This window comes from Podarcis pityusensis (assembly GCF_964106645.2).
Source record: "Podarcis pityusensis genome assembly, chromosome: 1".
Taxonomy (NCBI): domain Eukaryota; kingdom Metazoa; phylum Chordata; class Lepidosauria; order Squamata; family Lacertidae; genus Podarcis; species Podarcis pityusensis.
In genome coordinates, this window is record NC_138028.1 from 4,503,597 (window position 1) to 4,526,552 (window position 22,956).

The 22,956-nt window shown below is 47.3% G+C and overlaps 1 protein-coding gene and 1 long non-coding RNA gene across 2 annotated transcripts in view; both read right to left on the bottom strand.

Annotated features, from left to right (window-relative positions):
* LOC308470678 overlaps positions 1–22,956 on the bottom strand; it is a 283,172-nt gene that overhangs the window by 73,458 nt on the left and 186,758 nt on the right. The window lies entirely within an intron of this gene.
* Positions 18,625–22,956, bottom strand: part of LOC308480029 (prostaglandin D2 receptor-like) — a gene marked incomplete at its 5' end in the record, with an annotated part of 30,901 nt that continues 26,569 nt past the window's right edge. The window contains one exon of the mRNA XM_081011243.1: positions 18,625–21,827. Coding sequence (XP_080867369.1) covers positions 21,594–21,827 — 234 coding nt within the window. The 3' untranslated portion in view covers positions 18,625–21,593. The remainder of the gene's footprint in view (positions 21,828–22,956) is intronic.

Sequence of the window (22,956 nt, forward strand, 5' to 3'; positions counted from 1 at the left end):
CAAGTGATGATGCAAACCGTTGCCTCGCCGGAAGTTTATTGGGACGGGCACCATCTGTTAGAGTTGCCACGTATTGTCACCTGAAGAATAACCATCTTCTCTCCAAAAGAAAGTTTGCTCAGGGCTGCAACTGTCATCCCAGGGCTCAGTCTGAGCAAGGACCCATCAGCACGCAAGCCTTGGCTTATTAATAATAATAATAATAATTTTATTATTTATACCCCGCCCATCTGGCTGGGCTTCCCCAGCCACTCTGGGCGGCTTCAAACAAAATATTAAAATACTGTAATACATCAAGCATTAAAAGCTTCCCTAAACAGGGCTGCCTTCAGATGCCGTCTAAAAGTCTGGTAGTTGTTTTTCTCTTTTACATCTGGTGGGAGGGCGTTCCACAGGGCGGGTGCCACTACCGAGAAGGCCCTCTGCCTGGTTCCCTGTAACTTGGCTTCTTGCAGTGAGGGAACCGCCAGAAGGCCCTCGGAGCTGGACTTCAGTGTCTGGGTAGAACGATGGGGGTGGAGACGCTCCTTCAGATATACTGGGCCAAGGCCGTTTAGGGCTTTAAAGGTCAACACCAACACTTTGAATTGTGCTCGGAAACGTACTGGGAGCAAGTGTAGGTCTTTCAAGACTGGTGTTATATGGTCTCAGTGACCGCTCCCAGTCACCAGTCTGGCTGCTGCATTCTGGATTAGTTGTAGTTTCCAGGTCACCTTCAAAGGTAGCCCCACGTAGAGCGCATTGCAGTAGTCCAAGCGGGAGATAACCAGAGCATGCACCACTCTGGCGAGACAGTCCGCGGGCAGGGAGGGTCTCATCCTGCATACCAGATGGAGCTGGTAAACAGCTGCCCTGGACACAGAATTGACCTGTGCCTCCATGGACAGCTGTGAGTCCAGAATGACTCCCAGGCTGCGCACCTGGTCCTTCAGGGGCACAGTTACCCCATTCAGGACCAGGGAGTCCTCCACACCCGCCCGCCTCCTGTCCCCCAAGAACACTACTTCTGTCTTGTCAGGATTCAATCTCAATCTCTTAGCCGCCATCCATTAAGATACCACCTCTGTAAAAACATCATGCGGCTTTCCTTCTCCAGCTGTGAAGTGGTTCCTGGTTGGTGTCGTGGTGAGAGTGCTCGACTGGGACCTGGGAGACCTGCGTTCAAATCCCCCCTCACCAAACTTGGGCCAGCCAGTCCCCGTTGCTCCGAGCCTGGCCCACCTTGCGGGGTTGGTGTGAGGATAAAATGAGAGGGAGGGGAAGAAGAAAGTATGCTTCCTTGAGATCCTTGGAGAACAAGCGGGGTAGGAATTTAAATAATAAGGGAATGACCTGAAAGAAAGAGACGGGTTTCTGAAAAGGAAGGCAAGTTGGGGCAAATGAAGGTGGCATCATCTCAACCTCAGAGGGAACTGGGGTACCAACATCCGAGGGTATTATGTAGGTGTCTTGGAGTGGTTTTGGGGGCTGCTGTTTTGGAGGAGGTGCACAGAGGCAGCTGGGAAACCTATTAGGTGGGTGATACCCTGTATTTTGGGACACAGACCACCCACCCTCTGATTTCACTACCTCCTGGGGTATAGGAAGAATTAAAGGAGGGGCAGATGTTTGCTGAATGGCTGGTGTGTGTTTCTTTTAGGGTGATGTATATATTTAGAAGGGACACGGGTGGCACTGTCGGTTAAACCACAGAGCCTAGGGCTTGCTGATCAGAAGGTCAGTGATTTGAATCCCCGCGACGGGGTGAGCTCCCGTTGTTCAGTCCCTGCTCCTGCCAACCTAGCAGTTCGAAAGCACGTCAAAGTGCAAGTAGATAAATAGGTAGCACTCTGGCGGGAAGGTAAGCTGCATTTCCGTGCGCTGCTCTGTTTCGCCAGAAGTGGCTTAGTCATGCTGGCCACATGACCCGGAAGCTGTCTGCGGACAAATGCCAGCTCCCTCAGCCAGTAAAGCGAGATGAGCGCCGCAACCCCAGAGTCGTCTGCGACTGGATTTAACAGTCAGGGGTCCCTTTACCTTTACCTTGATGGGAATTGCAGTCCCAAACATCTGGAGGGCCGGACTTTGCCTATGCCTGGTCTAAACCTCTTTTAAGACTAGCCAACTTAGTGGTCTTCTTTGCCTCCTGTGGGAGGGAGTTCCTGTGGGATGTAAACACAGGAGCAGTCAATGACAACATTCCTAGAGTGTACATGTTAGAACATGGGGAGGGATGTCAGTCCAGCAAGCAGGTAAACTTCCTGGGGATGGACTTCCTCCGCATGTGACCAGAAGTGGGTGTGGCCTCACCTGTGCAGGTAAATGATAAAAGCACAGGGCAGGCAGCCATCTCTCTCTCTCTGCCATTTTCCTTCGATGAGGAAGCATCTAAAGATGCTCTCTTGGCTCTCAGCCAAGAGAGGAGGAAAGGACTATTTTGCTATAAGATAGATTCTGAATGCATGTAACCTTTTTAAGCTGTCTGCCTTCTGGGATCATATTGTGAACAGAACGTGAGTAAACTCTTTTATACTTTTATAAAGACTGTGTCGTGTCTTGTATTTTAAGAGGGAACAAAAGGGGAAATTACCAGAGTAATTATTATAGAGGTTCTAGCGAACCTGTGCACACGTTACCGTTGCGAACTTAAAGGGGAATGTTTATAAACTCTGCTGATATTTTTGGAACTTGTTAGCACAAGTTGGATAAGGATATAATTAGTCAATATATCCTCTCCTGCACCCCAGAACATTCCCACAGTTCCATGGTTTAACTATGTGCTGAGTGAAGAAGGACCTCCTTTTATCTGTGTTGGCCATGGGGCAACCACAGAGTTCGGGATTTGTTAAGTGTCGTGGGCTGCATATGTACTTTTGAAAAGTATGCAACAACATTGCCCTGAGCTCTGCTCAAAATGCGCCAAGAAGATGGATATCAGTTGGCAACAGTGCAGTCTGTCCAACTTCAATGTTCTGCCCGAGAGACTTTTTCATAACAAAAGCTGAGCTCTGAGGATTCCTTAAGGGAGCTTGTTGTCTTCTGGATTACTGTGGCCGCAGCCCTGCTCCTTTAAATCATGGGGATTCACAAGCTGTCATGAAACCCCAGCCTGCTCCGATGAATCTTGAGCTGCTCAGCTTAAACAGGACAGGCAGACTTGCTGGAGGTCTTTTGCACAGAAAAGGGATGGGAATTGAGCAGCAGGAACATAAGAGCATCAGAACAGCCTTTTGGATCAGGCCACTAGCTTGATCTATAATAATAATAATAATAATAATAATAATAATAATAATAATAATTTTTATTATTATTTATACCCCGCCCATCTGGCTGGGTTTCCCCAGCCACTTTGGGCGGCTTCCAACACAATATTAAAATACAGTAATGCATCAGTCATTAAAAGCTTCCCTAAACACGGCTGCCTTCATATGTCATTTAAAAGTCTGGTAGTTGTTTTTCTCTTTGACATCTGGTGGGAGGGCGTTCCACAGGGCAGGCGCCACTACCGAGAAGGCCCTCTGTCTGGTTCCCTGTAACTTGGCTTCTTGCGAGCCAACATAGGTCTTTCAAGACCGGTGTTATGTGGTCTCGGCAGCCGCTCCCAGTCACCAGTCTAGCTGCCGCATTCTGGATTAGTTGCAGTTTCTGGGTCACCTTCAAAGGTGGCCCCACGTAGAGCGCATTGCAGTAGTCCAAGCGGGAGATAACCAGAGCATGCACCGTTCTGTTGAGACAGTCTGCGGGCAGGGAGGGTCTCAGCCTGCATACCAGATGGAGCTGATAAACAGCTGCCCTGGATACAGAATTGACCTGTGCCTCCATGGACAGCTGTGAGTCCACAATGACTCCCAGGCTGCACACCTGGTTCTTCGGGGGTACAGTTGTCCCATTCAGGACCAGGGAATCCTCCACACCTGCCCGCCTCCTGTCCCCTAAAACCAGTACTTCTGTCTTGTCAGGATTCAACCTCAATCCATCCTCCAACCGCCTCCAGCATCTAGTCCAGCATCCTGTTCTCACAGTGGCCAACCAGATGCCACTATTGGGAAACCAGCAAGCAGGATCCGACCACAGGAGTGCTCCCCATTCCTGCAGTTCCTGTGGCAGGGAGTTCCATAGTTTAAATCTGTGCTACATGAAGAAGAACTTTCTTTCATCTGTTCCTGAAACTTACATTATTCTGCTCCATTCTCCGGCCACTTTCTTTTTAATTTTTATAAACTTCTATTGTGTTGCCTCTTACTAATCTTTTCTCTAAATGGAAAAATCCCAAATGCTGAAACTTTCCCCCTTAGGAGAGTCGCTCTGTCTCCTTGATCACAGAGCCTGTAGCACCTATATAAATTGCTACTCTAATCTCCAAGCTCCAACCTTCATAATCTGGGGGAACGGACTTTCCCATGCCCTATTCACTGCTTGAAAATTCCCTCCCCGCATCTGGTTGGGTTTTTTTTGCCCAGGTGCCCAGTGACTCATCCAGAGACACAGCAGACCCCTCCTCCGGGGGCAATTAATTCTGTGGCACCAAATGCACTGAATGACCCTGACATGCCAGATACGAAGAGTGCCAGAACTGCCTACTTCCAGCGGAGGCTAATTGTTTGAAGGTCAGGAGAGAGTGAATCACAGAGATGCAGTTTGAGCTCTGGAGAAACGGGATATTTATTTCTTGTTTTGCTGCCTTGTGGGCACACTGGCCGTTATCCCAGGGGCATGGAGTGCGAGAAGGTGACTGATCTAACCGTTTTAAGCCGGGAGAGTTAAATTAAGATGGGTAAAAGCCCAGAGTTAAGAGCACGGTAGGAAATGATTGTGGTGGGATGTGGACCAGGGATTTCCTGACTCACAAATTTAGCATCTTACAGCCGTGGGGCTGGTGCTGCTACTGAAATAATTCAATGAACCCAACCCAGAGGTGGAGATAGAGGCAGTCACAGTGGAAGAAGCAATGAATCATATCCCAAACAGAATTGGGGAGCTGCTTGGAGAGCAGAGAATAGGATGAGGTTAACAAGATAGAAGTACTGTTTTGGGGGGACAGGAGGCTGGCGGGTGTGGAGGACTCCCTGGTCCTGAATGGGGCAACTGTGCCCCTGAAGGACCAGGTGAGCAGCCTGGGAGTCATTTTGGACTCACAGCTGTCCATGGAGGCGCAGGTCCATTCTGTGTCCAGGGCAGCTGTCTACCAGCTCCATCTGGTACGCAGGCTGAGACCCTCCCTGCCCACAGACTGTGTCACCAGAGTGGTGCAAGCACTGGTTCTCTCCTGCTTGGACTACTGCCATGTGCTCTACATGGGGCTACCTTTGAAAGTGACCCGGAAACTGCAACTAATCCAGAATGTGGCAGCTAAACTGGTGACTGGGAGCGGCTGCCGGGACCATATAACACCGATCTTGAAAGACCTACATTGGCTTTCAGTACGTTTCTGAGCACAATTCAAAGTGTTGGTGTTGGCGCTTCTCTGGAAAGGTTGTTTTCTGCTGCTCCAGAGAAGCGGACACGGAGCAATGGATCCAAACTACAAGAAAGAAGATTCCACCTAAACATTAGGAAGAACTTCCTGACAGTAAGAGCTGTTCGACAGTGGAATTTGCTGCCAAGGAGTGTGGTGGAGTCTCCTTCTTTGGAGGTCTTTAAGCAGAGGCTTGACAACCATATGTCAGGAGTGCTCTGATGGTGTTTCCTGCTTGGCAGGGGGTTGGACTCGATGGCCCTTGTGGTCTCTTCCAGCTCTATGATTCTATGATTCTATGATTCTATGACCTTGAAAGCCCTAAACGGCCTCGGCCCAGGATACCTGACGGAGCGTCTCCACCCCCATCATTTGGCCCGGACACTGAGGTCCAGTGACGAGGGCCTTCTGGCAGTTCCCTCACTAAAGTTACAGGGAACCAAAAAGAGGGCCTTCTCGGTAGTGGCACCCACCTGTGGAACACCCTCCCAGCAGATGTCAAGGAAATAATCAACTATCTGACGTTTAGAAGACATCTGAAGGCAGCCCTGTTTAGGGAAGTTTTTAATGACTGATGTTTTAATGTATTTTAAATCTTTTGTTGGAAGCCGCCCAGAGTGGCTGGGGAAACCCAGCCAGATGGGTGGGGTAGAAATAATAAATTGTTGTTGTTGTTGTTGTTGTTGTTGTTGTTGTTGTTGTTGTTACAGTATTATTATTATTGGATGATGCTTGCTGTGACAAAAAAAATCTAATTAAAATCTCTTACTTCACAGAGATTATCCCATGAAGCTTGTAGAATCTACTGTGACAAAGTTGGCCGAAAGTCCATAAATGGCCTGATCTGGTCCAGCATCCTGTTCTCACAGTGGCCAACCAGATGCCTCTATTGGGAAACTAGCAAGCAGGATCCGACCACAGGAGTGCTCTCCATTCCTGCAGTTGAACTGAAATACAGTTAAGAAGTATATTAATTGTGAAATACAACCCTGTATATAGAAATGAGCAAATCAGTGATATTTTAGGGAGCAGGCTGACAGGTGGGGCCCATGACTTACATCATAGGAGCCTACACAACACAAAACACTGTTGCTGTATGTAGGTTTTATTCTATTTGTTTTTTATCTTATATTTTGGAAATGTATATCCAGTTTATTTCCCTTTAAATTTTTTGGGGCCCAAAGAGAGTGGGGCCCTAAGCTAGAGCTTGTTTAGCTTATGCATAAATCTGACACTGGTTAGGAAATGCTTTTTGAACACTTGGAAAGTGTTAGCAACTACAAAAATCCTGGGTTGGCTCAAGGTGTGTCTTTTCCCTCATCTGTCAAATGCTGCCACCTATGGGGTGAAATCATTAATATTTCTGTAATATCCAGCAAAATAGCTAGGGCCGTGGTTACCAATTCGCTAAGAATACTGCAAACTCCCTGTTTTGCAAAAGCCAAGACATGGACCCCCTACTTTGGAAAATTCTGGTATCTCTAAGGAAGTGGTTGTTTTTTTTTAAATGTGAATGGTGCCACGGAACTCCTTGGTATTGTTATGGAAATTACGGGGGGGGGCCACATCTTTAAAGCTGTTAAATGTTACAAATATTATGCATAAATGTACCCTTTCGACTTGACAGCTCAGGGAAGTTACCTAGCTTTAAAAATCATATAAAATCAATTCCTTTGCCAGTTTCCTTCATTCCACCGCCAATTTGCTTCATTGGCCAAGGACTTGGAAACCACTCGGTCCCCACCATAATCCCTTCAAGCAGGAGGTCAGGTACTCACAGGAAGGTACTCATAGGTGTCAAATCACTGGGCAAAGGCACTCCTCCGGACTTGCCCAGGTGGCAGACTATGCAAACCAAAGTTCTATTGTCCCTTTGTAGTAGGTGCTTAGAATGTACTTCCCAGCCTGTTACCCCAACACATTCCTTTTATATTAATCATGTATAACTCTCCCCTTTTCCGATGTAGCAATGATGTAGTGATGATGCTTAATGAACTGTGTGCTGGGATAAGATAGAAACTTTTAAAAGTCCTTGTCACCCCATCCTCGGGGTTCAAAATTCCTCTTTGAACCTATAATAATAATAATAAATTTTTATTTATACCCCACCCTTCCCGGTTCAAAAACCGGGCTTAGGGCAGCTAACAACAAATTTAAAACACTTAATTATAAAAAACAGCATAAAATACAGTATAAAAACATGAATAACAATAAAATTCAAAATTCAAAAATCAGTTAGATAATCCCCAGGGCTAACTGGCTGAATTGGTGCTACTTGGGCCAGCGAGGAGGCCAGGGGAGAATTAGCTGTGGGGTCTCAGAGCAGGTGATCTTCATAAAAGGTGAGGGGGAGGAAAGAGAAGGGAAATAAAAGATCAGGCTGAATTCAAATTAAAGGCCAGGCGGAATAGCTCTGTTTTACAAGCCCAACAGAAGGAGATTAAATCCCGAAGGACCCTAGTCTCATGGGACAGAGCATTCCACCAGGTTGGAGCCATCACTGAAAAGGCCCTGGCCCTGGTGGAGGATTTGCTCCAGTTGGTGGCTGGACTCCTTCCTTTATTCCGCAGGGACTCGTGGGCTCTGCCCAAAGCCTCGCACCTACATTTTTCCGTAACAGTAAGATATGAGGACCGTCCCGTCCCCCCCCCCCCCCGTGTCCATGGACCACCAGTTGGGAACCACTCGTGTAAAGCATAATCCTGGCAACATTCTGCCCCTTAACTGCTTTCAACAGGATACATTTAAGTGTGCAGTGGATGTCAGCTTTCCCCTACAGTTTCCAAAAACAAAGGCAAGAAATTCACCCGTGACTCATCAGCACGATGCAGCAAAACACGAAGGGCTAGAATCCTGTTCTATTCAAAGGGTGGAAGGACTATTCATTGTTGATCTCTGGCCTGGGAAAAACAGCCTTCCTGGGAAGTTCCTCTACAATAGTGAATCTACAAGGTCTCTTCCTCATAAGAATCCCTGTTCAGTTGCAGCCACAGCCAAGCAGAATGTGCTACGCAAACTCGGCTGCACAGTATCACACACCTATTGTGTGGCTGAGGCCACAATCCTGATACGCGCAGCCCTGACACACGCAGGCAAAGGCACAGCCCTCTTCATGTCTTTATCTGCCCCACACCTGATATTCTGTGAAATGGACGTATGATAGGAATTTTGAGGTCTTAGATATATGTTAAATGTTCATAAGTGTACCAACCAAGCACGTACATAGATCAGCACAGGAAGACCGACCTGAAACCATTTTGATTCCCAAACTGAGCAAATGTTTTCTCCGCAAGGTCAAAGGGAAATGGAAAAGCCTCCCCATTGTCTTTTCCTTCACAAATCCTGTCTTAAGGGCAAGTTTAAGATATGAGTAGGGTGTGAGCTGTGACCTGGCTCAGGAACTAAGTATTTATCACTACAAAAGACTGGCCAGGCTCCCCAGGCAATCCAATCAAGTGACCATTAAACAGGTAACCTGGCAGACAGGAGGTAAACAAAGCACTCAGATTTCTGCTGTAGACCACCTTTTCTGTGATGTATGTATGATGTATGGAGGGGTGGTCTTGAGCTCCAGGGCAGGGAATTTAAAATGTCTACATAAGGGCGGTCACACCTTGGTTCTGGGTTCCTCCTCCCTCCTGCGTGTGGTGAGTGAGGACCCTGTTGCAACAGATCAATAAAGATCAGGCTTACTAGCTGCTTTACTTCTCAATATTCTCTGGTTGGCCTTTGTTATTTTTTCCTACCAATAGGGAACCTAAGGAAGGACTCTATATGGGCTCTTGGATACCCCATAAGGGAAAAAAGGGCAATTTTTTGTTTACAACAGATGCATGGGCCAAATAGGGGGGAGGCCTGGAAGTCCTCATCAGGCTCAAGCGGGAAAACTGCTGTTTTGAAGCTGGTGTCAGGAATAGAGAACCACGGCGTCCTGTGAGCACAGCAAGCCACCGGGTGCATCTAACAAAATCCTCAGCATTGCTGTCAGGTAAACAGGGATCATAGAATTGTAGAGTTGGAAGGGACCATTCGAGCCATAGGGTTGCGGGTGGTGCTGTGGTCTAAACCACTGAGCCTCTTGGGCTTGCTGATCGGAAGGTCGGCGGTTTGAATCCCTGCGATGGAATGAGCTCCCGTTTCTCTGTCCCAGCTCCTGCCAACCTAGCAGTTTGAAAGCACACTAGTGCAAGTAGATAAATAGGTACCACTGCGGAGGGAAGGTAAACGGCGTTTCCGTGCGCTCTGGTTTCCATCACAGTGTCCCGTTATGCCAGGAGCGGTTTAGTCTTGCTGGCCACATGACCTAGAAAGCTGTCTGTGGACAAATGCCAGCTCCCTCGGCCTGTAAGTGAGATGAGTGCCATGACCCCATAGTCACCTTTGACTGGACTTAACCTTCCAGGGGTCCTTTACCTTTACCTTACTAGAGTCATCTAGTCCAACCCCCTGAAATGTAGGGATCTTTCACCCAGTGTGGGGCTTGAACCCACAACTCTTAAGATTAAGCCTCGTGCTCTACCAACTGAGCTTTCCGTCTACCACAGAGCGTTACTTGCTTTCTCACTCTTGTTTATTCTTTCCCCCCCCCCTTTTAAATTAAAGATTTTCTTGATTTACAAAAGTGTGTGCAATGTCTTTCTCTTGTATTTTTTTCTTCTTCCATGTAACATTTTTACAAATCAGTTTCATTTGTTGAGATATTAGGAAGAAAACGGGGAATGATGGTTGGGGTTGGGGTCGGGTGACGATGTTTCTATTTTACAGTGGTACCTTGGGTTACAGACGCTTCAGGTTACAGACTCGCTAACCCAGAAATAGTACCTCGGGTTAAGAACTTTGCTTCAGGATGAGAACAGAAATCGTGCTCTGGCGGCACAACAGCAGTGGGAGGCCCCATTAGCTAAAGTGGTGCTTCAGGTTAAGAACAGTTTCAGGTTAAGAACGGATTAAGTTCTTAACCCGAGGTACCACTGTGCTTACTATATGTAGGGTTTGGTGTCAGCGTTGCTTGTGCAGGTTCTTTGCTGTTCAGTTGTGTTCCTTTGGTGGTGGGTGAGAGATGTTGGGGTTTGCCAAGGGTGTGGTTATTCTTGTTCGTTCTTTCTTTCTTTCTTTCTTTCTTTCTTTCTTTCTTTCTTTCTTTCTTTCTCTCTCTTTCTCTCTCTCCCTCTCTCCTTTCCTTTCTCTCTCTCTCTCTCTCTCTCTCTCTCTCTCTCTCTCTCTGTAACCTGTGATATTTCTCCACACTTCTCTTTCCTTTTTCTGAAGGCACTGTTAATTTTAGAGAGAAGAAAATCAAACTGCACTTCACAAACCACTCAAGTGATTTCGGTGGAGCTGAAGCCCAGAGTGGATGGTCTTGCGGCTTGCTAACATTACTCCCATGACATTTTAAAACAGGAAGTTCTGCTGCCACCAGAAGAGCAATCAAAGTCTGCCCAGTGATTACTTAGTTGTTGAGTTTATTGCTTTGTTGTTCCTTTTTATTGTACTTGTTATCTTTCTGCTGGAAACTTTGCTTTTTTTTTAAAAAAAGGTGGCAATAGCAGGAGTGGAGGCAGCTCTAGACTCTGTCCCTACCTCATTTCTTCACTCTGAATTGCCCTCAATCAAAGTGGCTTTTGTCCCCAAACAATCCCAAATAAATGTTTGCCTGATTTAAGGAGGTGGACTGATGTGTGCTAAAATAAATGAGCAAAATTCTGCATCGGGAAAAGCTGAATTCTGCAACCAGTTATGAATTCTGCGACCGTGTGTCATTCATTTGCAAAATTTATTCTACTTTTTGCTAGCCACAAGGAAAGAACGAAACAGGGCACCAATGCTCAGCCACTTCTCTGGCTTAAGATTTTATTAGTCATTGTTCACACAACTTCTAGAATCTTGCTTGCTTCTTTGCGAAAGCAGAGATCCTGAGGGAGCTGAAATCCATGTAAAAAACCCCAAATACTGCATTCTGCAACATTTCCGTGCTCCTGCCAAATAACAGCAAGCAGAAAGTTATGCCATCAGGCTTTGAAATCTTTCGAGGTGTTGAATGTACCAAAAAGCAACCCGCACAGTTGATTACATTTCCCCCCCAAAACCAGTAAACGGCGTTTCCGTGCGCTGCTCTGGTTCGCCAGAAGCGGCTTAGTCATGCTGGCCACATGACCAGCTGTACGCCGGCTCCCTCGGCCAATAAAGCGAGATGAGCGCCGCAACCCCAGAGTTGGTCACGACTGGACCTAATGGTCAGGGGTCCCTTTACCTAAAATGAAATACCCCATCAGGGAGAAGGACTAGCCAATTGATTTATTCTTTGAAGGCCTTTATATACGGAACTGTGAACTTTTTAAAATGAGGGGGCATAAAATTTGAAGAAAAAAACAAAAAGCATGCAAAGATACTGTCAGAGTTGCTTCCAGATCCTAGCTCACAGAGGATCACGCTAGCCAGCGATCATTAAATAAAAGTCTTTATTGAGTTACAGTTTCCATTTTCAAGCTGCTGCGTGCAACCCTACGTCTAATGGTTAGATCGGCGAAGCTCCATCTGAGTCTCCGCCCCTTGTACACCAACTTAATATCCTAGCCTTGCTCCACCTTTTCCGCCTGACTGTTCTTCTCTGGGTCCCTCTGCCCCCCGGGGTCTCTTCCTTCCGGGATTCCTCTGACGCTGACGCTGACCCCCCTGACTCTTCTCCCTCCTTTCGGCGGGCTTTAGGACCTGGCTCCCTTTCCGGGCTGCCTACTGCGCCACCTTCCTGTGCATTTGAACTTGGCGCGCGCGCCCAACCTTCCACCTTCCGTCTGACCGTTTCTTCGCTCCCCGATGGAGGTGTGGCCACTCCTGACTCGTGCCCTCCCCCCTGTTGTGAGCTGCCAGCGCTTGATCCCTGGCGCCCTTCCTCTTCCCTGCTCTCTGGCGGTGACGCTGGTCCCGATTTCCAACTGCTCCCCTCTGAGTCCCCTCTGGCTCTATCTTCCTGGGGTGTCCCCCTAGGCTCCCCCCTTGCCCTGGCCACTGGTGCTCCTTTCTGTGAATCTTCTGATTCACTGGAAAGACTCGGAGATCTCGGGTCGTCGTCATCACTCATCTTTTCTTCTGCCTCCTCCCCCTCGCTCTCTGTTTCCTCCCTTGCCCTTGCCTCTGCTCCTGAACCCCTGACAGATACGAACAATGAAAATTCTTCATAAAATGCCTGCGGAAACAAGCAAGTCTTTGTGCCTGAAGCTGACAGAGGGCTTTTCCTTAGCCTGCGGAAACTCTTCAATTTTACGCTGTCCAAAATGGTCCAGTCCACTCGCCGCCTCCTTCTGTGGTCCCTAGGAAGGGAAGCAAAGAGCCACAACCCCCCTTCGCCTGTTGGATGGCATAGCGGCAATTCCAGCTGCCGCCCCTTCCACATCTGGGCCCAGATGTGTCTCCATTGCAGAGCATGCCTCTAAGGCAGTGGTGGCCAAACTTGGCCCTCCAGCTGTTTTGGGACTACAACTCCCATCATCCCTAGCTAACAGGACCAGTGGTCAGGGATGATGGGAATTGTAGTCCCAAAACAGCTGGAGGGCAGAGTTTGGCCACCACTGCTCTAAGGGGACATCTCCCATGCTACCTTTCAAAGACATGAGAGTTTTTCCTCCAGATTCGTGTAAACTTAGGACTTTGCCTTATTCTGAATCAGGCTACTGGTTCATCCAAATCAGTATTGTCAACACTGACTGGTAGCATCTCTCCTGGATTTCAGACGGGGGTCTCTTTCTCCAGCCCTGCTTGGAGATGCCTTGGAGATGCCTGCTTGGAGATGCATGCATTATTTCTTGAATAAGACAGGAATGTGCCCAAAAGGCTGGATGCTTTTCATGGTATATAAAAGAGCCTAAATGTCAGCTGTTGCCAGATTCTTTGCAAGCACCCCAGTCGTTGGCAATCAGGCAATCAGAGGCTATTTATTATTACTGTTTATTTCACATAACTTATACACTGCTTGTTTGTAAAATAAAAAAGCGCTTTACAAAAGACATACAATTATCACGAAGGAAAACTGACAATAAGTTAAGACTTTCGAAAAGTTGCAATAACAATAGACTAAAAACATTAAAGCTCGCATGAACTTTCTAAACATCTGGATAGGTTTGTCTAACAAGGATGCTTTTATCAGGCGCCCTAAAGCGTACGGTGAAGACACTTGCCTGATAATCAAGAGGCAGGGAGTTCCAAAGTGTGGACTCTGCCACACTAAAAGACTGAGTTCTTACAAGGACGGAATGGGTATTACGTGGCACCTGGAACAGGATTAATTCCATCAATCAAAGCACTCACGGGACGTGGGTGGCGCTGTGGGTTAAACCACAGAGCCAAGGACTTGACGATCAGAAGGTCGGCGGTTCGAATCCCCACGATGGGGTGAGCTCCCGTTGCTCGGTCCCTGTTCCTGCCAACCTAGCAGTTCGAAAGCACGTCAAAGTGCAAGTAGATAAATAGGTACCTCTCTGGCGGTAAGGTAAACGGCGTTTCTGTGCGCTGCTCTGGTTTGCCAGAAGCGGCTTAGTCATGCTGGCCACATGACCCGGAAGCCGTATGCCGGCTCCCTCGGCCAATAAAGCGAGATGAGCGCTGCAACCCCAGAGTTGGCCATGACTGCACCTAATGGTCAGGTGTCCCTTTACCTTTACCAAAGCACTCAAGTGAGCTCATAAGGGGTAAGGTTATGAACCTCCTGACTGCTCAGTGGCAATATGTCAGCAAAAGAATATTGTACACCTGTCTCTTCAGATGCTTGTGCGTTATGAAAAGAGATGCGCGCGCACACACACATTTCCTGGAGGAGACAGAGACACTTGGCAGAGCTCTCAGGGCTACTTGGGTCCTGATTTACAAACAAGCTAAAATTTGGCTCCCAAACCGGCTATCATCAGCCTTGTCTGCCTGCTTTTGGAAAAATCAGAGCTTGGTAATCAGCAATCCTAACTGCTCCACGGCAAAGTGTCAGCAACAGAATATTGACAGCGGAGGAATGATGGACAGCCCTGCTGGAGCAGATTCCTGGCGATCGCCCCAGAGCTTTGGAACAAATACTCAGGTATATGTCCCTAGGAAATCCGGAGGTATACAGTACAGAGAGTTCCTGCTCATAGCTATTGCAACTAGCAGCCTTCGACAGACACATTTTCCCTGAACCTCTCGTGTGTGTTTTTTTTTAAAAAGCAGCGATTAGTCATTGCATAAAGAAATCCACCCTTTTGTCTGCACCAGTCAAACAGCCAGGGGGCGCCCCTGACATGTTGAGAGACAGCAAGAAGAAAACCGTGATCCGTGCGGGACGCACGTTCGCAACCCGCAGCGGCACGTCTGCGCACGCGAGGGGTTGTGATTCGGCGCTTCTGTGCATGCGCAAAGCGTGATTTAGTGCTTCTGCACATACGTGACTGCTGAAACCCGGAAGTAACCTGTTCCGGTACTTCCGGGTTTCGGCGGTCCGTAACCCAAAAAACGCAACCTGAAGCGTCTGCAACCCGAGGTACGACTGTACTGTATTTTAAATGTGATGCCGTCCATGTTTTTCTAACCTCCTTTCTTGTGCATCCATTTCCCCCAGTCCACCGGTCTCACTTTTAAAAATAGAAATTAAAAAATCATAGCCATCGAGCCCATTCTTCAGAAGAGGATTTCTGCAATGGACTCGATGATGACCTTTGGGGTCCCTTACAACTCTATGTCAGGGACTGGACCAGGGGTCAGCAAACTTTTTCAGCAGGGGGCCTGTCCACTGTCCTTCAGACCTTCTGGGGGCCGGACTATATTTTTTTTTGGGGGGGGGGAATGAACGAATTCCTATGCCCCACAAATAACCCAGAGATGCATTTGAAATAAAAGCACACATTCTACTCATGTAAAAACACCAGGCAGGCCCCACAAATAACCCAGAGATGCATTTTAAATAAAAGGACACATTCTACTCATGTAAAAACACGCTGATTCCAGGACCGTCCGTGGGCTGGATTGAGAAGCCAATTGGGCTGGATCCTGCCTTAGTTTGCCTACCCATGGACTGGACTGAGGAGGGATGATGGGGACCGCCCCCCCTCTTCCTGAACCTTCTTGAGGAGGACAGTGTAGATTTTAGAACAGTGGGTTGCAGAAGGTACCGTATTTTTCGCTCTTTAAGACCCACCAGACTACAAGACGCACCTAGTTTTTAGAGGAGGAAAACAAGAAAAAAAATATTCTGAATCTCAGAAGCCAGAACAGCAAGAGGGATCACTGCGCAGTGAAAGCAGCAATCCCTCTTGCTGTTCTGGCTTCTGGGATAGCTGCGCAGCCTGCATTCGCTCTATAAGACGCACACACATTTCCCCTTACTTTTTAGAAGGGAAAAAGTGAGTCTTATAGAGCAAAAAATACAGTAATCATTCGGAGGCTGCCGAGGAGGGAAGCTGGGAAATATTGGGAGAGCAGCAGGAAGCAGCAACAGCTGGGAGAGACAGCTGACAGACGCAGTGTCTTCAGAAAGCATTCCTAACCCCCCCTTTCCAGGACCCGGCGTGCATTGAGAGTAGGAGAACAGAAGTGGAGGAATGGCAGATGAAGATGATGGACTTTATGGAGCTGGCTGACCTGACGGGAAGAATCCGCGAACAGAAAGAGGAGGAATACAAAGAAGAATGGAAGAAATTTAAGGACTATTTACTTAAATATTCTAAAATAACGTAAGTAGGAAGACAGAAGTGCCTGGCATGCTCTGGTTCATGGGGTCACGAAGAGTCGGACACGACTAAACGACTAAACAACAACAACATAAGTAGAATTACTAGTAAGTACCAAATTGGCCTAGGAGTTAAATATGTTAAATTGTATAACATTATGGATAGAAGATAATTTGAAAAGAAAGACAAGATGTTAATTGATCAGGTTAATCTTATCTGAAAGTAGTATTGGAAAACTACTACGATGAGCTATATGGAAACTCAGCTAGGGGGATTCAAGGAAGTCATTTAACAATGATAACAAAATTGGGGTTTTAATAGTTAGGATAAATGTCTGTTCGTTTTTTATATTGTAATGTTTTTCTGTTATGTTTGTTATAAATTTGGAAAACTGATAAAAAAAATTGAAAAGAAAAGAGAGAGTAGGAGAACAGAAAGTTCAGAAATAGAAAGCTCAGATCAGCCAGAGCAGGGATGACGTACAGTAGGTATAGTAGGCTTAGCGGTCAACGTTTCCCTTTTTTAAAGGGAAATTCCTTTATTCTGAATAGGATTCCTCGCAAGAAAAGGGAAAAGTTGACAGCTATGATAGCAGGAGCAGGGCTGGATTTAGGTTTGATGAGGCCCTGAGCTACTGACGCTAACGGGGCCCTTTATATGTCCAGCTATCATTTGTCAACAACAAATTGTCCCCGTTTTTTGTGTTGAATATATGCTGTATGGTAATTGATGGACCTAATAGGTATCTCAAGCCATTTGCCATTGTTGCCATGCAGCCAGTCCATGCATAATGTAGGCACCCTATATATAGAAAGGAGCAAACCAGTGATATTTGAGGGAGCAGGCTAGCAGGCGGGGCCCATGACTTGCATCCTAGGAGCCTACACAACACAAAACACTGTTGCTGGATGTAGGTTTTATTTTATTTGTTTTTTATTTTATATTTTGGAAATGTACATCCAGTTTCCCCCCCCTTTGATTTTTTTTGGGGGCCCCTCAAGAGACTGAGGCCCTAAGCTATACAGTGGTACCTCTGGTTACATACTTAATTCATTCTGGAGGTCCGTTCTTAACCTGAAACCGTTCTTAACCTGAAGCACCACTTTAGCTAATGGGGCCTCCTGCTGCTGCTGCGCTGCCGGAGCACGATTTCTGTTCTCATCCTGAAGCAAAGTTCTTAACCTGAAGCACTATTTCTCGGTTAGCGGAGTCTGTAACCTGAAGCGTCTGTAACCCGAGGTACCACTGTAGCTTGTTTAGCTTATACGTAAATCCGGCACTGAATAGGAGAGACGGAGGGCATGGGACTTTACTCAGAGCAAAGCCATTATCTGAGAGGTGGCCCCCCCCCGAATACTGAATAAAATACCATGGGAAGAACGTCTTGTATTCCCATTTCTGGCTGATAGCCATGAGAGAGGGGGATCGGGTTCCCTACAGTTCTGTGAGGAAGATGTTTCTCTCGAGTAGCCCTTTTCAAACTCTGCTCCATCTGTTCTCACAGTTTCACACTCAGATTGTGTCCACAATATTCTGCATCCAGGGCATTCCCACAGCTGGTTTGGGAAATGGTGTTCCTGCGACATTGGCCATGATCCGCATCTATCCTTTCCTTCCTTACAAAATGCTGCACTTTGATGCGTCACTGTCCCCAAGCCAGCTTTGATCTAAATTGAGAAATTGAACAAGCTAGCTGCGTTTTAAGCTGGTGGCGCAAACACCGCCCTACTCCAGAGGTGCCTACAGGCATACCTGCAAAGAGGGAATCAGTGCCTTTCCCCCCTGCTCCTGGGTAAGCATGGACTTCTCCTGATTTTGCTTTTCAGGTGGCACCCACACACTTTCCCCTCCAAAGCTTGCCCTGACTTAACTCTGCACCCTTCCAGCTTTTACTCATCTGGAGTGCAAAATCAGGCGCTTGCATTTCCAACAGTCGTTGGTTCTTGTCTTGTACATTTTAGCTAATTTAGCTGGTGTTAAGTACCATCTCAGGACACGGGTGGTGCTGTGGGTTAAACCACAGAGCCTAGGACTTGCCGATCAGAAGGTTGGCAGTTCAAATCCCTGCGACAGGGTGAGCTCCTGTTGCTCGGTCCCTGCTCCTGCCAACCTAGCAGTTTGAAAGCACATCAAAGTGCAAGTAGATAAATAGGTACCATTCTAGCGGGAAGGTAAACGGCGTTTCCGTGCACTGCTCTGGTTCGCCAGAAGCGGCTTGGTCCTGCTGGCCACATGACCCAGAAGCTGTAGGCCAGCTCCCTCGGCCAATAAAGTGAGATGAGCGCCGCAAACCCAGAGTTGGTCACGACTGGACCTAATGGTCAGGGGTCCCTTTACCCTTTACCTAAGTACCATCTATACATCATTTTCATAACATTCTCTTTAAGAGCACTGGGAATGTAAAGAAAGGGAAGGTATCTTTTATCACATGTGGTGGACTTGTAAAGAGGTAAATGCTTTCTGGGAAACGGTATATAATGAGTTAAAGAAAATGTTTTAAAATACTTTTGTTAAAAAACCGGAAGCCTTTTTATTGGGTATAGTGGGCAAAGATATACCAAGGGAAGTTAAAAGACTCTTTATGTATGCAACAACTGCAACAAGAATTCCTTTAGCCCAACGAAATAAGAGTGGCAGATGAAGATGATGGACTTTGCAGAACTGACAGGAAAAATCCGAAACCAACATAATCAAGTATTCCAAAAGGACTGGAGTAAATTTATCCGATACCTGAAAGATTATTGTAAGCAATTAACATCCCTAGCAGGGTTGTCTGAAGACTTGTAATGAGAAATTTTCTACCTTTCAATATTTATTTAATTTTTGAGTCATTTTGTAACGAGTCTCATTAGAATTGGAAAACGTACAAATTGCAACGATATAAAGGTTAATTTTGAAAGCCATGAGGCGGGAGGGAAGGAAGTCAACAGGCTCTAAAGAGCCAGGGTGGTAAAGTAGAAAATGATGATGTGAATGTATATTATTAAATGGAAAATAAATAAAAAATATTAAAAATAAAAATATCAGGCGCTTGGCAGATGTCTCAGACTAAACATTTGTTTGGCCAGCTGAAGCAAACCAACCGGTCTTCCCAAGGTGAAAACTGCTCCTGGGAGGGTGTGTGTTTGCCAGAAGGGCCAACCAATCGGAAAACACAAACAGGTTTCTTCGGAGCTTGGCCGGAACGGAACAAGGGGCACCTCCAGGGAGGCTTCACCCCTCAAACGACGCACGACTGGTTGCGCCCCAATATTGCAGAACAACGTGACGCCATCGTGAAGTTTTATTTCCAACCTTTTTGTCAAGGGCTCCAACCTCTTTGATGGTTTCAGTTGTCCTTTCTCAGTCCTGGCCTGACTGATGCTCAACATTCCGTAGCTTCCCCAGCAATGCTCACAATTCATAGAATCGGAACTGTAGAATTGGAAGGGGATTCCCCAGGTCATCTAGTCCAACCCCCCACCATGCAAGCTAATGATTCACTGGACGAAACCCAACATTGGCTTGATGACATCTGCACCATTCATGTATAAAGTGGGGTGGGGGGGCGTGTTGAGGAGGAGATTCCTGATTTAAACGCAGAAAGGAGGATTTAGCTGAGGGCAGATCAACTCCACCGTCCCTCCCCTTCAAGAAAAGGTAAATCAAGTGTATCCTTTTATCCCTGGTCATTTTGTCTGCCTCTTTCTGCCCCCCCCCCCAGCGCCACAGTCTCCTATTTCGAGATGGGAGTAACTAGGAATGTACCGTATTTTTCGCTCCCTAAGACGCACTTTTTTCTTCCTAAAAAGTAAGGGGAAATGTCTGTGCGTCTTATGGAGTAAATGTGTGGTCCCTGGAGCCGAATTGCCCAGGGGCGAAAAGCAGATCATGCTTTTTTTTTTTTTTTTTTTTGAAAGAGGGAAGGGGGTGTTGAAACAAAGCCGCTGATCGTTTGCCGATCATGGAGAGAGATAAGGGACGCTAGAGATAAAGGAGGCTGCCTGGGAGGGGGGAGGTAAAGACAGCAAACTTGCAAAGGGGGGGAAACAGGAAGACTAAAGAAATAAGGAGAGAAATTAGAAGAAAAGGAGGAGCAAAAAACTGCTCCAGCTAAGGAAAAGACACTAAGGCAAATAAGAGGGAAGGGAGTGTTGAAAGGAAACAGCTGATTGGTGGGATTGAAAGAGAGATAAGGGATGCTAGGAGGCTGCCTGGGAGGGAGGAGGTAAAAGCCCATGGATCCTCAGGATTTTTGCATTGGGTCACCCCAAATTCAACATCAGATCACATAGCATGTCCATGGCTACAGCCTGCACCAAAAAAATCACGCATCCACTGTTTCCTGGGGCTGCAATGGTACAAAAATGTGGTTACAAAGCATGGATCCACATGGATCCTCAGGATTTCTGCATTGGGTCACCCCAAATTCACCATCAGATCACATGTCTGTGGCCACAGCATGCACCACAAAAATCATACATCCACTGTTGTATTCAGAATAATTTTTTTCTTGTTTTCCTCCTCTAAAAACTAGGTGCTTCTTATGGTCAGGTGCATCTTATGGAGTGAAAAATATGGTACATACTACTCCAATGACAGCCGCACATCCGCTCTACTGTGAATGATCAAGGTGGTCATTCCGGATTTCTGTCTCCTCGCAGGCCTGTGGGCAGAAATACAAGGGGAATTTGCCCTTTTGAGACAGCAGCACATATCCACGTGGCTATGCAATTCTCATATCAGGCCAGCCAACTCGCCTGGTCGCCACTGGCGAGCAACCATTGCCTCCAGGCGACCTGGCAGGAAAGTCCTTGCAAGCTGGGAGAGAGCGGACTCCTCCTTTTTTAACTTTTCAGGCCTGCCCACAAGTGGCTGATACCTGTGGGCAGTACGCAAACCGTCTAGTACCTTTGATCAGCTGGGGGTGCAATGTCCGTGTGTCCCCCAAATTCGGTGACTGCTTCTTGGATTTTTCACCTATCTTAAAAGAGCAGAAACCATGAATGGTGGTGCGGTCACTACATTAAAAACCCAAGAAGACCCCGCTGGATTAGGCCAATGGCCCATCTAGTCCAGCAAGTGTCTGGTTCTTACATTGGCCAACCAGACGCCCCAATGGGAATCCGATAATCAGGATTCGAACACAAGACCTTCCTGCGGTTTCCATCAACTGTTATTCAGAAGCATTGCAGTGGAGGCAGAGCCTAGCAGTCCTGGCTAGTAGCCATTGCAAGCCCTCTCTTCCATAAATTTGTCCAGTCTTCTTTCAAAGTCACCCAGGCTGGTGGTCATCGCTGTCTCCAGTGGGCATGAGTTCCAGAGGTTAACCATGCAGCTTAAGCCAGCTGCTTCTTTCTGACCAGGGAAAATGTTTGCTTGCAAGCACTTCGGCCTGTTCCTTGGACTATGGATGATTTACGGGGCCGGGATGGGGGTGGGGGAAGTCCATCTGGATCCCCTCCAGTACCAGCTCCTCAGAAGGCAGAAATGCCTCACTGCAGACGATCGGATCCTTTCCGCTCCCAAGTTTCTAGCAGCTGAGAGTCTGTGGACCTTTTCGAGCTCAACCTCCTCGAAACCCGGCGGAGGCAACTGCGGAAGAGGGACGTCCGGAAAATAATGAAGACCCAGGGGTCCACGATGGAGTTCACGGAGAAGAAGCGCAGGGCGGTGAGGTCCGCCTTCTCGTCGAAATCGGGGGCAAATGCGCCGACGTAAGCACGGACCTGTGGAAGGGGAGGGAGATAGGTAATAATAATAATAATAATAATAATAATAATAATAATAATAATAATTTATTATTTATACCCTGCCCATTTGGCTGGGCTTCCCCAGCCACTCTGGGGGGCTTCCAACAAAATATTAAAATACCGTAATGCATCAAACATTAAAAGCTTCCCTAAACAGGGCTGTCTTCAGATGCCTTCTAAAAGTCTGGTAGTTGTTTTTCTCTTTGACATCTGGTGGGAGGGCGTTCCACAGAGTGGGCGCCACCACCAAGAAGGCCCTCTGCCTGGTTCCCTGTAACTTGGCTTCTCGCAGCGAGGGAACCGCCAGAAGGCCCTCAGCGTTGGACCTCAGTGTCTGGGCAGAACGATGGGGGTGGAGACACTCCTTCAGTTATACTGGGCCGAGGCCATTTAGGGCTTTCAAGGTCAGCACCAACACTTTGAATTCTGCTCAGAAACTTACTGGGAGCCAATGTTGGTCTTCCAAGACCGGTGTTATGTGGTCTTCCAGTCCCCAGTCTAGCTGCCGCATTCTGGATTAGTTGCAGTTTCCGGGTCACCTTCAAAGGTAGCCCCACTTAGAGCGCATTGCAGTAGTCCAAGTGGGAGATAAGCAGAGCATGTACCACTCTGGCGAGACAATCAATGGGCAGGGAGGGTCTCATCCTGCGTACCAGATGGAGCTGGTAGACAGCCACCCTGGACACAGAATTAACCTGTGCCTCCCTGGACAGCTGTGAGTCCAAAATGACTCCCAGGCTGCGACCTGGTCCTTCAGGGGCACAGTTGCCCCATACAGGACCAGGGAGTCCTCCACACCAACCTGCCCCCTGTCCCCCAAGAACAATACTTCTGTCTTGTCAGGATTCAACCTCAATCTGTTAGCCGCCATCCATCCTCCAACAGCCTCCAGACACTCACAGAAGCATAGAATTTCAGAGTTGGAAGGGGCTAGAATCATCTATTCCAACCCCTTGCAATGCAGGAATAGGCAGATGTCCCAAACGGGGATTCAACCTGCAACCTTGGCATTATCAGCACCACACTCTAACCAACTGAGCTTTCCTGTTGGTTCGTTTATTACCTGCCCTTCTTCAACATCACGTCCCAGGACAGATTTACATCT